This window comes from Scophthalmus maximus, chromosome 4 (assembly GCF_022379125.1).
Source record: "Scophthalmus maximus strain ysfricsl-2021 chromosome 4, ASM2237912v1, whole genome shotgun sequence".
NCBI classification, from domain to species: Eukaryota; Metazoa; Chordata; class Actinopteri; order Pleuronectiformes; family Scophthalmidae; genus Scophthalmus; species Scophthalmus maximus.
The window spans coordinates 13,252,173-13,266,496 of NC_061518.1; the positions used below are offsets into that span (position 1 = coordinate 13,252,173).

The window sequence follows — 14,324 nt, forward strand, 5'->3', positions numbered from 1 at the left end:
TCTGAATTGTAGTGAAGTATGTACTGGCAGAAAATCAAAATACTCAAATGAAATACAAGTACCTTGAAAATTGCACTCATAAGCAGTTTCTGCTTTCCACCACTATAGTAATAGCACAAATTAATGTCATAGCGACAGGATTTGGATCCAGTATACTCATGAAAAGACAATTAGACATTTAGGGCAGGATTAACAAATAACAGGTACAGAACAACGAAAGGCAACATCTTACTTATTGTGCAGAACTCTAGTTTGGAATGGTAGACCTACACTTTGCAGGTATTTGAGGCTGGTGAGACAAAATTAGGACCGGGAACCAAAATGTCTTTTGAAAACAGACAGGAACAGAGGAAACTGATTATAGTCTGCAAAAGTAAGTGCTGGGTACAGGTGGGCTAAATATGTGAATAAACTCTGCAGGCCATTTTGGCATTTTATGTTCTTCTTTTATGTTCAACACGGCCTGTGTATCTCCACTTTTATTACAGCAAATTTTCTTTACTACAAAGTAAGATTCTCAGTTTCCTCTTCATGGAGCTCAAATTGAACGGCCCTTTGCACCTTTGTGCACGTTGGAGTATGGTGCAGATGTTGAGCTGTAACTTCAGAGTGACACAGTTCAGAGCCTTTATGATCTTTAGGTTCTTTAGCAGACTGTTGTATTATGTGAATGCATCATGCACATGTTGGACATGGAATCAACTTTCTAAAACTTTTTTGGTAATGGATTACAAGATGTTTCAACTACAAAGACAACTTAGGCTGTTTGTGGGGGGGGGGGGGGGGGGGGCATGCAAACCCCACCTTTTAATGAATAGTTTACCTCGCTTTTATTTTATACAATTGAGGAATGAAAATGCGGTTGAACGACACGAGTGAATGTAGTTTACATTGGGACATCGGTTTGAGATCATAACGTGATTGGTTCACACTCTTCTTCGTCGTTTTTAATGGCGGTTGGCAACCAGCGTAACAGGTGCATTTCGGCACCTTTTGCTCCGGAGTTTTCCCTTTCCTCTGACAGTGGCAGATGTAAAAATGTGGCGGAAGCGCGAAAGAGAGGTAGGCGTATCAAATCTATGTGATTGTAGTCATTATTAGTTTTTAAATACCATAATATTTTTCGTTGTTATAGGTTCGAAAAAAGTTGTCATTTGATGTTCACTTTAGTGTGCAACGAACCCTTACCTTTACCCTACCCCCAACCACAACCCTAACCGTAACCCAATTTAAATCTAACGTCACATTTAAATGCTTTGAAAGTGTAAAATCAAAGAAAATATGTGAGATGTTACGTTGTTGCCCACCATCTTTGAAATTCCAGAAGACATGACAATACGCATGCGCAAGCAGTGAACCAATGAACGAGGTCATTGTGCTATCGTTGCGTTATAGTGCTATAGTTGTGTTGTTGTTTAGTTTTCTCATCCAGTAGGTTAGGTCATTCTGATCCACACTCCATTTCAGAAGGTGGCGGTAGTGATGGTGAGGTGAAGCTTTATGAACCAACACAAGTGTATCGAAAAAAGGTTCATTACTCGAAGCTTTTTAAAATCAGCGCTCCATGAGGACCTCTGCTGGTGAAAGTCAGGGAAAGCGCTATGTCCCAAATTGTTTCACCACCGATCAACACATCTGACGCAAAAAATAGTGGATGGATAGATGAATAAATGATTAAATGGATAGCTATCCTCGTTACGTAAGGGTTTGATGATAGTGGCAGACTATAAAGGATGAGGAATTGAGAGGGGTATCATGTTGGCTGCTAATCCAACTTATTCTGAAAGTGTGCATTAAGTTCCAGAGGCAGCCCCACAACATTTTAATGATACATGTACAGTAACAGCAAGACGCAGTGGAGCTGTTAATTATGTCCGAGCTCTGGTGATCTACAAATGTATGAGGGGCCAGATGTTCACCCCATTATTCAAGTCGTCATCCAAAACGCTGGGGAATGAAATAATGAATCGATAAAAATTATTAATAAATACAATTTTAAAAGTCTGTTTCATTACATACTCCAAGATACAAAATACATTAAGGATACGATTTTGCATTGTGGATTTTGACACTATTTCCTGTTTGTAAACAAATAAGACTTATTAATGGAGGAAGAAAAATAAATGCAGGTGCATGCACACAGACACACGCACATGATTACACTACTATTACACAATCTGTCGGCCTTACAGACCAGCAGTTCTCTGTAGCTCATAACTCTGCCAATGCGAATTTAACACACAATTCAACGCAATGCAACACACCTAAACGATCCCAAGAGGGCGCACCTTATGTCGCACATTTTTATACCTCTGAATCCGATCTCGACCTTTCCAGGGTGTACCCCGCCTCTCGCCAAATGTTAGCTGGGATTGGCTCCAGCCCCCCCGACCCTTAAATGGATACAGCGGTAGACGATGGATGGATGGATGGATGAATCCGATTTCGAAGCAGTCACGTGGTTGTGTGTGAAATTAAGCTTCCGATGTAATTGGTCACGTGATTGTGATCGAACGAATCAAGCTCCGATACAAAGCTTCAATGGAAATTGTATTATTTTTTTTGACACGCCTCGGATCTTTGGTCGGTGTCACGGGTAACACCACTAGGTGGCGGTAATTCGCATCTAAAAGCTGTTCGCAAACCGCAATTAAACACAAGAAGAAGAAGAAGAAGCAGAAGAAGCAGAAGCAGAAGAAGAAGGGTTAAAGGCCGTGTTCTGCGCACGCGTGTGCACGATTCAGCAATCCTGAGGTAAAATGGCGTCGGGTGCCATTTCCACGGAGTCCAAGAAATTATCAGAATTAAGAGTTGTTGACCTCAAATCCGAACTCAAGCGAAGGAATTTGGACACGTCTGGTATAAAGAGCGTTCTTCTCGCGAGACTGAGACAGGTAAATCAGAAACGAGACCATTTCGTGCCAGAGTGATTGCAGTGCAAAGATGCTAACGTATCTAAATTTGTGACACGGTTCGTGTTAGCTTAACAGCTAACGTAGACCCCCGACATGATCGCTGGCTCAATGTAGCTTGAAATATGTCCACTTAACCAAGATCTCAAGTAAACATATTGTGCACATATAATTGTGGTCATAGAAATATGTGTGAAATGAATGGCTGCTTGAAGGAAGTAATGGTGCAACCACAACACGCATTATTTATAACGTTAGCATCAGAGCTGAAAGGCCTCGAAACGGCGTGTTAATAATTTAAACGTTTAACCTGTGAAACGGTATCATGTGACTTAATGTGCGTCGAACAAAGCAGCGTTGACGAGACGTGAGTTCAGCTCGTTAAACTCTGGACGACGTGCACGTGATCTTTAAATGGGTGTAACAGATGTTTGTTTTTGACTGGTTACAACCAACTAGCTCACATTCTAGCTATGGATTAAGCTGTTCGTTGTTTATCGATTCATTGTTAATAGTATAATAGTAGCGGCTGGTGGGTAATTTCACTTAGGGATGCAACATGCCTGCTAAGGGAACACACACACACACACACACACACACCTTCTAACCATTGCACTGAGTATGTATCCATTTTGAAGCAGCGTGATCCACCTGCCGTCTGATGAATTACATTTAGTTCAGAGTTGGTCTTCCATCGTTTTTTATTTGTAGCTGTCGTTGGAAACGTTAAACTCCAAAATTATTTTGACAAGTAGACTTTATCTTCAAAGTCTTTAGCAAGCTACAAAACATTTCATGTCACTAGCAGATTAAGCAGATTGGTCAAAAAGTCAGACTGGACTAGCCTCCCATACACTTCTTTTTTTATAGAATTCTACCTGACAACAGCATTGAACTTAATTCTGATAGCAGTTACCCTTTTCCCTCCACCAAGGGATGCAAAGGCGTTTCAAGCCTCCTTTGATCATGATAGATCCATGCCTTTCTTGTTGACATGAGACCAATAACCTGAAGATGTTGCACTATGTGTATTCCGTTTATACACACACAATCTCAAACTGAGTGGTGTTTTATTGTCGTCACATGTACCCCGCCTCCTCAAATTTCTGAGTGCGTATAAGGCGTAATGAAGCCGTCTGGATCCCAGGTTAGCCTCCCCTGATGAGCTGCGACTGATTGTTAATTGCTGACTAAACAATTGTAACATGCAATGATGAAATGATTCAGGTTCTAGTATTTCAAGCAGCAGTGTTTTATTTAAACCTGATTACTCTGAACACATTCGATATGAACCAGAGTCCTAAAAATGTTTTCTAAATTGTCATTTTTGAATTACTGCTGCATTGGCTGTTTTCATTTAAGATTAATTAGATTCTTAAATTCTTTTGTCGTTTAATCCGTCATTTGTTTTATCTATATTTCAGAAAAAAGTTTTTAAAACCTGTCACAATTTCCTAGAGATCAATGAAAGTCTAAGTGTTTTGTAGTAATTCAGTTTAAAATGATCTTTGACAAAGAAAAGCATTACATTTTCACAGTTGTAAAGCTGAAACTAACAAATATTTGGTATTTTTGCTTTAGTATGAACATAGCTGCATATTTTTTAATTTTTTTAAGCTAGTTGATAATCAATTAAACATGTCTGTTTGGTCTAGTACCATAACATTTCAAAATATTCTATGGGATTGTGTTCTTGTTTTGTTTTTAGGCTGTTGAAGATGAAGGTGGTGACCCAGAAAACTTTCAAACACAGCTTCCAAGTGAGACAGTACCTCGGAAAGTGGGAAAAGCTAAAGGTAATCTTGCCTTTGGTTTCATTGATTAGGCCGAGTCTGAAGCAAGCCAGTTTTTTGTCATGTTGATTGTAATTTTATTCGTTTAAACTTTCAGGAAAACGAGTGGATTTGGACGCGGACAACACAGCAGAAGAAGATGTGCTTTACAAGGTGACTAGCATAGGATTCTGTTGTTGATGTTTCCCACATGTCAGTTGATTTTTGTCTTTGTACAAATGTCTAGATACAATTATAGCAATTTCTAGCAGTGCTGTGCCAGCTCCTGAATTTATATTTAGAGCTCCTGAATTAATATAAGTATAATATACTTATAATGTCACAAACCTCTGTAGAATTATTGCGGGAAACAGCCTATGTATTTGTCAACACTTAATTTTTAGCTATTGATTTCAATGAAAACATTTCCAGAACTTTTTTTGCTGTACTTGCATTTTAGTATTTGTTGGCTCACCTCTATACTTTATTTATTTTTTATAGGAAACTGAAGATTACGAATCAGAAAAAGGTATGTATACTGACATTCTTTATGCCCAAAGCTAACATTGGGTTTCTTTTCTTTTCTTTTTTTTTAACTCCTTATGATGAGATGATTTGGTATTTCATGCTTCGGCTAGCTACTGTGGTAGATCATAATATGCTAACAGGAGCAATGAGGACATGCTCGATGAAGACATTTCTGGAGACAGACTTCATTTTCTTTTCTTAAGTGGTACATGTATGAATCATCGGACATGGGTTGCTTTGACTAAGGTAAATTTCCCTGGATTCCTAAAAAAAAAAATCTTCAAGTTCGGTTTGCGTCGATGGATTGTCATGGCCTCTGGCATTCAACCTCCTACACTCCATGGAAGCGAAGGGTGAAGGTTCGCAAACAAACTGACATTTTATGTCCAAGAATCAAGAACTCGAGGATAATTGCACTTTGCTGTTGATATTGTGATTGACATCATTGGTGGACAGGCTAGTGACAAGTGCAATGTGTCGGTCTGAATACTTCACTCCCTTCACCGCAGGAATCTGGCAGCTTATTACAGGTCTCGTCAGTTGCGAATGCCCGTCTGCGAGGCTGGTAGCTCAAGGACAGCAAGACTCCTCAAAACAACGCCACATGTCAGGAGCTTGCTAAAAGACTGAAAGACTTGTTTAATCACGGTCAACATCCCTCAAAATTGCATATAAACCCGCCAGCTGACTGCAGCCCCAGCATCATGTCTGCAGTGAAGAAATCTGTCATACAGCATCGCCTCGGACCGCCAACAACAGACTGTTATGACCGAAGGGACGCAAGCTTGGTACAATTGAAAGGATTCATTACAGCAGTTTGGATTTGATGATGGAGGATCATTTTTCCACAGCGTCCTGAAATCTGCTGATAAGACTTATGATGACACATTAAAGAAGAAATGTTGGAAGATGATCAAGATTTCCTAAAACTCAGATGAATTTCCATGGACTGAACTGCTGGTGATGCATTTTGTGTAATTGATGAACTGATGGATCTTTCTTCCTAATTTGAACTTTGGCCCAAGATTCCCATCTGGAGAACTTCAACACTTTGTAGGAAACATCTGGAAATGCACATTCAGTATAAAGTGAAAATGAACCAGTACTCTACAGGTGTTGAGGAATGAAGAGCACTGAATCATCCACATTTTCAGTGACGATTGTGTTTTGTGTCTTCCTGTGGTGTCTACGCCCTCGATGACCATTAACACTAAATGTGCTTTCTATTCTACTTTTTAGGTCAATGAACATGCGACATGAATGTTAAAAGTTGTGCTTTGCCATGTTTATCCTTTATTGAATCCCTCAGATGTAACTGATACAGATGATGGTACTCGTGAAAATTCTAAGCCTGCGCCCTGTGAGGACAGCCTCGTTCAGCCTGAGCCTGAGGCTGAGGCCCTGGCTGATGCTGAACCAGAGTCAGAAGTTGTGGCGACTGAGGCTGATTCAGAGACTGAGCCAGAGGCGGATGCAGAGACTGAGCCAGAGGCGGATGCAGAGACTGAGCCAGAGGCGGATGCAGAGACTGAGCCAGAGGCGGATGCAGAGACTGAACCAGAGGTCGATGCAGATGCTGAGCCGGAGGGCGATGACGATGCTGACCCAGATGAGGATGAGGAGGCTGAGCCAGAGGTGGAGACCGAACTGGCTGAGATGGATGCTGAAGCCATGAATTCCTCTAAAGAATTAGAGGACGATCACCTATCCGTCTCAATCCCAAATGAAGATGCCATCACCCTAGATGTTGATGGTGACGACCTCCTGGAAACAGGTAAACATGTGAAACTTCCAGATCCAGATGCCGAGAAGGGCACTGATGAGCCAGAGGCCTCTGCTGAGACAGGCCCAGATGATGACATGAAGGCGCAAGAGACAGACGGCCACAGAGATGGTAAGAAAGACGATGGATCCAGGTCCGAGCCCACGAAGAAAGACAGCAGAGACGCCTTGAAGAAAGCTGAAACAGGAGATAAAGAAAAGGATTCTGGGAAGAAAGGCCCCTCCGCTACTGGGGCATCAGGTCAAGCAAAGAGGTTTGTCTTTCTATGTCAGTTCTTTGATACTACTACCAAGTCCAGCTCACTAAGAACGCAACATTGCGGGTAGCCTCAAGATTTTCTTTTTGCCATAAGGGAGTTGTTCACTGATGTACCTTATCCTGCCATTTACTACTGTGATTTATTTTTCTGAAGTTGGTTAAATTGTGGCATTAACCAGGAGATGAGAAAACACCTCTTACTTTGTTACTTTGACGTTTCCGGCAGTTCTAAAGCCTTTCCCAGTTTCCACACAAGGCATTGATAAAGAGCATTAGACCCCGTGATGGCAGTTTTTTTTCTCCTTTTTGGTCAAATGATTCACTGAAGTTGAACAAAGCTCCGAAGATTTCATTGGTCCAGGGAAAAAATTGGCTGACAACCTGACCCATCTCACCTCTGGAAAAGCAATGAAGCCTTTGAGACATTGGTTCAGATGCACTCCTTTCCTACAGGACTTTCCCCCCTGAAAAGTACTAAATATGTGTGTTGTTGTTTTTTTTATTCCACGAAATGTATGCCTGTCACCCGTATATCTGGAATGTATATACCTTCACTCATTTTCAATTGTTTGTTGTTGGAACATTTGCTTCAAAGCTCTTCAAGAGACAGAGATGGAAAAGCTCCAAAAGATGAAATGGGTAAGATGGTTGTTTGAAATAAACCCAGGGAAGCACGTTTGACAATTTCATACAGTGTCTTGATAATCCATGGAAATCATCTTTATCAGGAGTCGTCAGCAGCAGCAGTTCTTCTCGTAACATCTGGGTGAGCGGCCTGTCCTCAAACACCAAAGCAGCCGATCTAAAGAATCTCTTTGGCAAATATGGGAAGGTAATTTGGTGTTGCTTATTTTGAAAATATCTGAAAATAACAGTCATAGAAAAATACTTCAATGAGTTTTGTTGCTTACAGGTTCTAAGCGCCAAAGTGGTTACAAATGCTCGCAGTCCTGGTTCAAAATGTTACGGCCTGGTGACCATGTCCTCCAGTACAGAGGTGACGCGGTGCATCTCTCATCTCGACTGCACAGAGCTCCACGGACAGCTGATATATGTTGAAAGGGTAAGTTATTGAAGCAAATCTGTCTCAACACACTTTAAACCCCTCACATTTGAAGCACAGGACTTTTTTTTCAAATCCCCAAATTATGTGTTTAAAAAATCAGATGCAACATCCAGGACACCAATGATAAGCAATCGATTCTGTTTGAATTCGAACCAACAATCAGCCAATCAAGTAGCGCTCCATTGGTCACGTGTCCGTGCTTGATATTACAGGCACTCGGTTGCTGCTGTAAAGTTGGAGAGATAATCACAGATTTTTACTTTCCGGATTAATAACTAACAAACGAAACGTTATTAAAACACAAGCGAAGCCTCCTCCAAATCAGAAGGTGGTTATCCCAAAATATCCTGACGCACAAGTGGTCTCCTCTTGGTCCGTTATTATGGCCGCGTACACGTTATTATTCTAATGCTTTCATTAATGGAAACATTGTGGGCCCGTGTCCATTTATATGTCACTGCTGCTCTTTTTTCAGGCCAAGAATGATCCGTTCAAGAAAGAACCCTCAAAGAAAGAAGCAGAGGACAAGACAAGTTCCAGCAAATCAAGTGACAAGCGCAGTTGCACAGGGATGAAATGGGCTAACAAGTGAGTGATGGAACAAGTTGAAACGTTGATCCTTTGTTAGATTGTAAGCACATTTGACCTTTAGTTCCCCTCACACAGAGCACAGCCATCTTACAAAAAGGAAGAGAAGAAATCAGATAAACTTTCAGAAAAGGACAAAGACTTATCCAAGAAACAGGAGGTTTCATCCAACCTGGGACAAGATTGTTCGAAGAAAGACGACAGAAAGCATGGGCGTAGGTTTTATTCTTATTTCTGTCACCCATTTAAAGAATCCAATTCCGTTGATCAATAAGCATGTCTGCTCATCAATAATTATCTTCTTTTTTTCTAGGGCCCAAGAGTCCAGGCAAGATGCCGATGTCAGATTACAGCAGAGGAGATAATTTTGGCAAAATGAGACTGTTCAGACGGGGGAGGTATTTTGATAAAGTAAGACCTTTTTATGTCTTAATTTAATTCTTTTTTCAATGATATTTAACATTTAAATTGTTGCAGATGTTTAATGAGATTCCTTGTGAAACCTCTTTTCAGCCTCCATTCCACATGAATTTTCAAAGACGGCCGAAATGGTTGATTCCTCCTGAAGAGGTATTAAGCTCCTGATACTATGGACACACAAGTTTGTATTTTCTTTTCCCATGCTTCATCAATGAGTTTTTGTTAAAACTATGATTTCTCCCCCCCCTTCCAGATAGAGATGATTAGAGAACACCACCGACCTTTTACTAACAAGGGGGAAGAAACCGACATCCTCCCTTTTGAGAAGATGAAGGAGCAGAGGATGCGAGAACGGATGGCTCGGCTGGACCGTGTCCGTCGAGCTGTAGAGTTGCGCAGGTACACTCGAACAGTGCACAGCTCACATACATTTTGTGACTCAAAGTTGTGGTGTACTTGTATAGTTTATTCCCCTCTAAAGTTCTAAAATTAAGGCTATTTTCTTGTTTTCAGACGGCGTGAAATTGCTGAACAAGAACGACGGGAGAAGGAGCGTGTCCGCCTGCTGCGAGAGCGTGAAGAGAGAGAGAACCTGCTCAGGGAGCGCCAGAGACTGGAGATGGAAAGACAAAAACTGGAAAGGGAGCGCTTGGAGAGAGAGAGGCTCGAGAGGGAAAGAATACGTATAGAGCAGGTACAGTGAGCATGAAGAGATCAACCTGATTGTCAAGTTACGCATCTTTCCACAGTCCAATCTTCCTCTTCAGACTTGTCTTGAAAATGTCCACCTAAGAGATGAATGATCCTGTTGAACAGTTGCATCCTGGATTAGGCAGTAACAATTGGGATAGAAAAGCTGTTTGCATTAGCAAGAAGATGTTGTTAATAGAAATGCTCTGATTCACTTATTCCCCATTCCAGGTGTACGAGTGCAAAATGCAATGTCAGCTCTTTTGATTTTTTGGAAATGGTGCACAGTAATCCTCAACTACTAGCATGTAGATTTCAATACATATGGTCAAAGCAATAAGAGAATGGGGACAACTGGATATCTCTGTGGAACTGTTAATTTACTATCAAATTTTGCGACAACATTGTCACTGTGCGTAAAATTGCATTTTTATATACAGTATTACCTCAATTAAAAACCGTCAGTCGATTAAAAGAACTTTGTCTAGGCTTGTTGTCATCACTTATCTATTAATTAACCACTGAAATGCCTGTGATTTTTCCTCTGCTCGTCACCGTAAAGCGAAGTCCACGTCTCAGTACATTAATGTTAACTAGTGCATTCTAATATGACCTTTTTCAGGAACGGCGCAAAGAGGCAGAGCGCATGGTACGTGAACGCGAGGAGCTGCGGAGACAACAGGAGCAGCTCCGCTATGAGCAAGAAAAGAGAAACAACCTCAAAAGAGGCCGTGAAGTGGAACACGGGTAAACACTGTTGTCATAATGGATCTGTCAACATGACCAACATTCTTGGGCTTGTAAGGCCGACTTCAGTTTGGCAGTTTTACGTGATTATGATTGATTATTGTTGTTCTTCCCATTTATTACAGGTATATGCCATTTGTTTTGCCGCTTACTGCTTGAAATGTATATCAACTTATAAGGTGTGTCTGTATTTAATGTTATAGTCGGAGAGACGAGCCATATTGGAATGGCAACAAGAAGATGCAGTCCGACTCTGACGTCCGTTTGAACCAAGGCTCAAACTACAACCGGCAGCAGAACCGCTTCTCTAACTTCAGTCCCCGAGAGAGGGGTCGCTTCCCAGACGCTGCCGTGGAGCAACCCAACACGTATGACAGGTACAAGTCTGTTTAAATAACATGAATGGATCTGTAAGTTTACTTCACAACAAAAGCCCAGCTACGCTAGGGCTGGGCAATAAAATGCTAACGAGAATTGTTATTTTCGTCAATAATATTTTAAAAATGGCAATATATATCAATAATTACATAATTGGTTTTAATGTTCTACCTCAGATTTGTAAAATATTTTGCTGTTTTGTTTGTCACAAGAATTTAAAACCAAAACATTCTCTCTGGAGCAAAAAATCTTTAAACTTGAAAGAGATAATAATTTAATAATTACTGTGACATTGATATGAATTTAATTACTTTTTTGGCCGTATTACCCAGTCTTAAATTAGGCTAAGAAGTTGTTGCCTGGTTACAATAAAAAAAAATGTTTTGGACTTTGCAAAAAGTGCTCAGTCCAATCGGGGCTTGGGAGTAGCACTTAAGAAAATTTTTCTGTGACTAATAAACTTTTATCACCAGCTTATTTGTCTTTTCACGGTTCCGTTTTAATAACTCTTTGTTTTCTTGCCAGACGAAACCGATTTGACGGTGAGCCAGAGGCAAAGAAAGGTCGCCCTGCTCCCCACAGAGAGGGCTCCGGCTTCGAGCGCTACCCCAAGAACTTTGAAACAGTCCGCAGAGCGGAGCCGCCACCTCCTCCGCGCACCGAGCTCCGGGACACCGACCGCAGGGACAGAGACGAGAGACGACCTGTGCCCATGCACGATCGGCCGATGGGTGCCCGAGCTGCAATGCCTGGCATGTCGCACAACCGCTCACCCAGGGATGGAGGGCATGGATGGAAGAATGATGGAGGGATGAACTCCAACAAAGGAGATATAAGGTAAAAAAATTTGATGCAGTTTTTGAAAAAGAAACATTGCCACTTGAGTGTTGTCTGCCCAATATATGTGAAAGCTTATTAGTTTTAAATGTCTGACTTGATATAATGCTTGGTTTGGACAGAGGGCCGATGCGTATGCGTGCTGAGCGATCGGGAAGAGAGGGTCCAGGTCCGGCTCTCAGAGGAGGCTCTTCAGCCAGCCGAGGAAGGAGCAGCTTCAGCGACCGAGATGGAGGAAGACCCATGGTGATGGGTGATCAGGTCAGCTGACGTTGTGATGAATGTCTTCATGGTACAGGATGTTGACAGACCATGCAAAAAATATTTAATATTCATTTTGGAGTTTGAGCTTTTAGTCAGACAAAACGAGCTGTTTTTTTTCTCTTCCTCACCCCCCTGACAGTTTATAGAATAAGGGACTTGGTAACTGTTGATGAAATTAACCCACAGCACTTTACTCAGCATGCAGTAATCAAAGCAATTTTATTAGTCCTTAGCAGTAACTCAAACATACAGACACTGACTCCAAATCTCTTTTTGGTTCCAGGCGTTCGGGTCCGGCCGCCAGGTGGTGGTGGAACGTCACAGCAGGGAGCAGGGCCTAAGGAAGGAGTGGCACGGTGGATCGAGCTCCCAGGGCAGCAGCTTCACTGACAATCGCAGGATGGGAGACACCCGCAGCAGCATGATGTCGTCTTCTAGGTATAACCGACAGATATATATAAATAAATAAATAAGTGAGAACATGGACTCGTATTCCCAGTGGTCTTAAATTATGAACTTTGTCTCTCTGCAGTCACTCGTCATCTGGAATGAACCGCATTGTACAGATCACCAGCAACTCCATTCCCAGCGGTGGCAACGTGGGGGGATTCAAGCCCTTCAAAGGAACACAGCGGCAGTTTTAACTGCAGCGGAATCCTGCCACTTTGAAAGAAAGTGGAACATTTCTGAACTCTTTATTTTTAGAATATCAACCGTTTTAGGTGGCGCATTTGTAGCCATGAGGTTGGAGGCGCTATTTTATTTTGTATAGACACGTGTTCTCCTCAGTGTAGGGTTTTCCTGACATTTTTGCTGTTAGCAATAAAATAACCATGTGCACATGTTTTGCTTATATTTAGGAAGCTATTGTACAGCCCTAGGTCTTTGTAAGTAAAGTTTTCAAGTGATACCCACTTCTCCGTTAATTGAATGTTGTATGTACATTTTCAACAGACCAGTGTCACACTCAGTTTTCCGTGTACCAAGTCTTATTTTAGTGTAACATAGAGCTCGTAAAGTGACGGGTCTTTCTTGTTCTTTTTTTTATATTAATTTTTTTCCGTAAAGGTCATACTTGGCTTGGAAGTTTTGGAAAGATTAGTTGGATTTACTGAATCACCATCAAACTCAAAAATAGCCTGCATTGTAGCAAATTACCTCTCATAGGCCATGGCTTAAATTATACACAGGCCAGTGTCTCTGAAATGAAAACCAGAGTTCAAGGTATTTTCCCTGCAGGGCATTCAGTGGTGTCGGTCTGTGAAATGACCATCACACAGCGTTTTTATATTTCCTCTTTGTTTTTCAGGTAATTCTGGAAGTGTGAAAGTTATGAGGGAACATCTGGTTGCTTTTCTGTCACTTCTCAGCTTAGTGATTTTGTGAGATGCATGATATTGGGCTGTGTACTTTTATTTAACTTTATGATACAAACCAGGAAGTACTCTGATGGCAGCATGTAAAAAGTTTGAAAAATGTGCGCAAAATGAAATCTGCACAAGATTACATACGTCGACGTTAGTGGGCGGGTATTAGGCTACGTGAGGTTTCTGTTTTTTTGTTTGATATATTTTCTCATTTTATTTAAAAAAAATCTACTTTATTTGATCCTTTCCAGTACTACACATCTTGGACTGCATCCTCTTGGACTCACAACACACTTCACCTTCACACCTGTTGTACTTGGTTGATAAAGCTTGATTGAACTAATAAAAATAACTGAGAATCTGAATGACGCGTGCTGATGGTTCAGTCATGGTGGCTGTTGTTTTCTCTTTTCACCTTCTTCTTTAACCTTGTGTAGGATGTGTATGTCCCCTGTCAACTCTGAGTTCATAAGTTAGTGATCACAAGTCACATGCTGCGAATTTATTTTTTTGAGCAGCAGTACTCACTACACTGATTTTACAAAACTTAATTCAGGAAATTAGTGAGGAAAATTGATCGATGTCTTAAAATGTGGTGTGCTGGATCCACTGTAGTTAATATTAAGTGATGGAAAAATTCAAAATTCTGATTAAAGTAATCAGAATGGCACAGTGTGATGCTGTGAGGATTTTAGGAGACATGGTGCCCGGTCT

General features: G+C 41.2%; 1 protein-coding gene across 3 annotated transcripts; it reads left to right on the forward strand.

Moving 5' to 3' along the window:
• The first annotated feature begins 939 nt into the window (after positions 1-939).
• On the forward strand, positions 940-13,975 carry sltm (SAFB-like, transcription modulator). 3 transcript variants are annotated; one of them, XM_035627551.2, is made up of 20 exons: positions 940-1,062; positions 4,621-4,708; positions 4,803-4,858; positions 5,186-5,213; positions 6,522-7,248; positions 7,849-7,892; positions 7,982-8,085; positions 8,167-8,316; positions 8,795-8,907; positions 8,986-9,122; positions 9,221-9,318; positions 9,421-9,477; positions 9,581-9,726; positions 9,841-10,021; positions 10,640-10,764; positions 10,968-11,141; positions 11,668-11,979; positions 12,102-12,240; positions 12,527-12,681; positions 12,776-13,975. In XM_035627551.2, the coding sequence occupies exons 1-20, from the start codon at positions 1,039-1,041 to the stop codon at positions 12,885-12,887; spliced, it is 2,970 nt and encodes a 989-aa protein (XP_035483444.2). In that variant the 5' UTR covers positions 940-1,038; the 3' UTR covers positions 12,888-13,975. The 3 variants fall into 3 exon arrangements, with proteins under 3 accessions (XP_035483444.2, XP_035483443.2, XP_035483445.2); XM_035627550.2 differs by lacking the exon at positions 940-1,062 and adding an exon at positions 2,708-2,894; XM_035627552.2 differs by lacking the exon at positions 940-1,062 and adding an exon at positions 3,991-4,059.
• Positions 13,976-14,324: the final 349 nt, after the last annotated feature.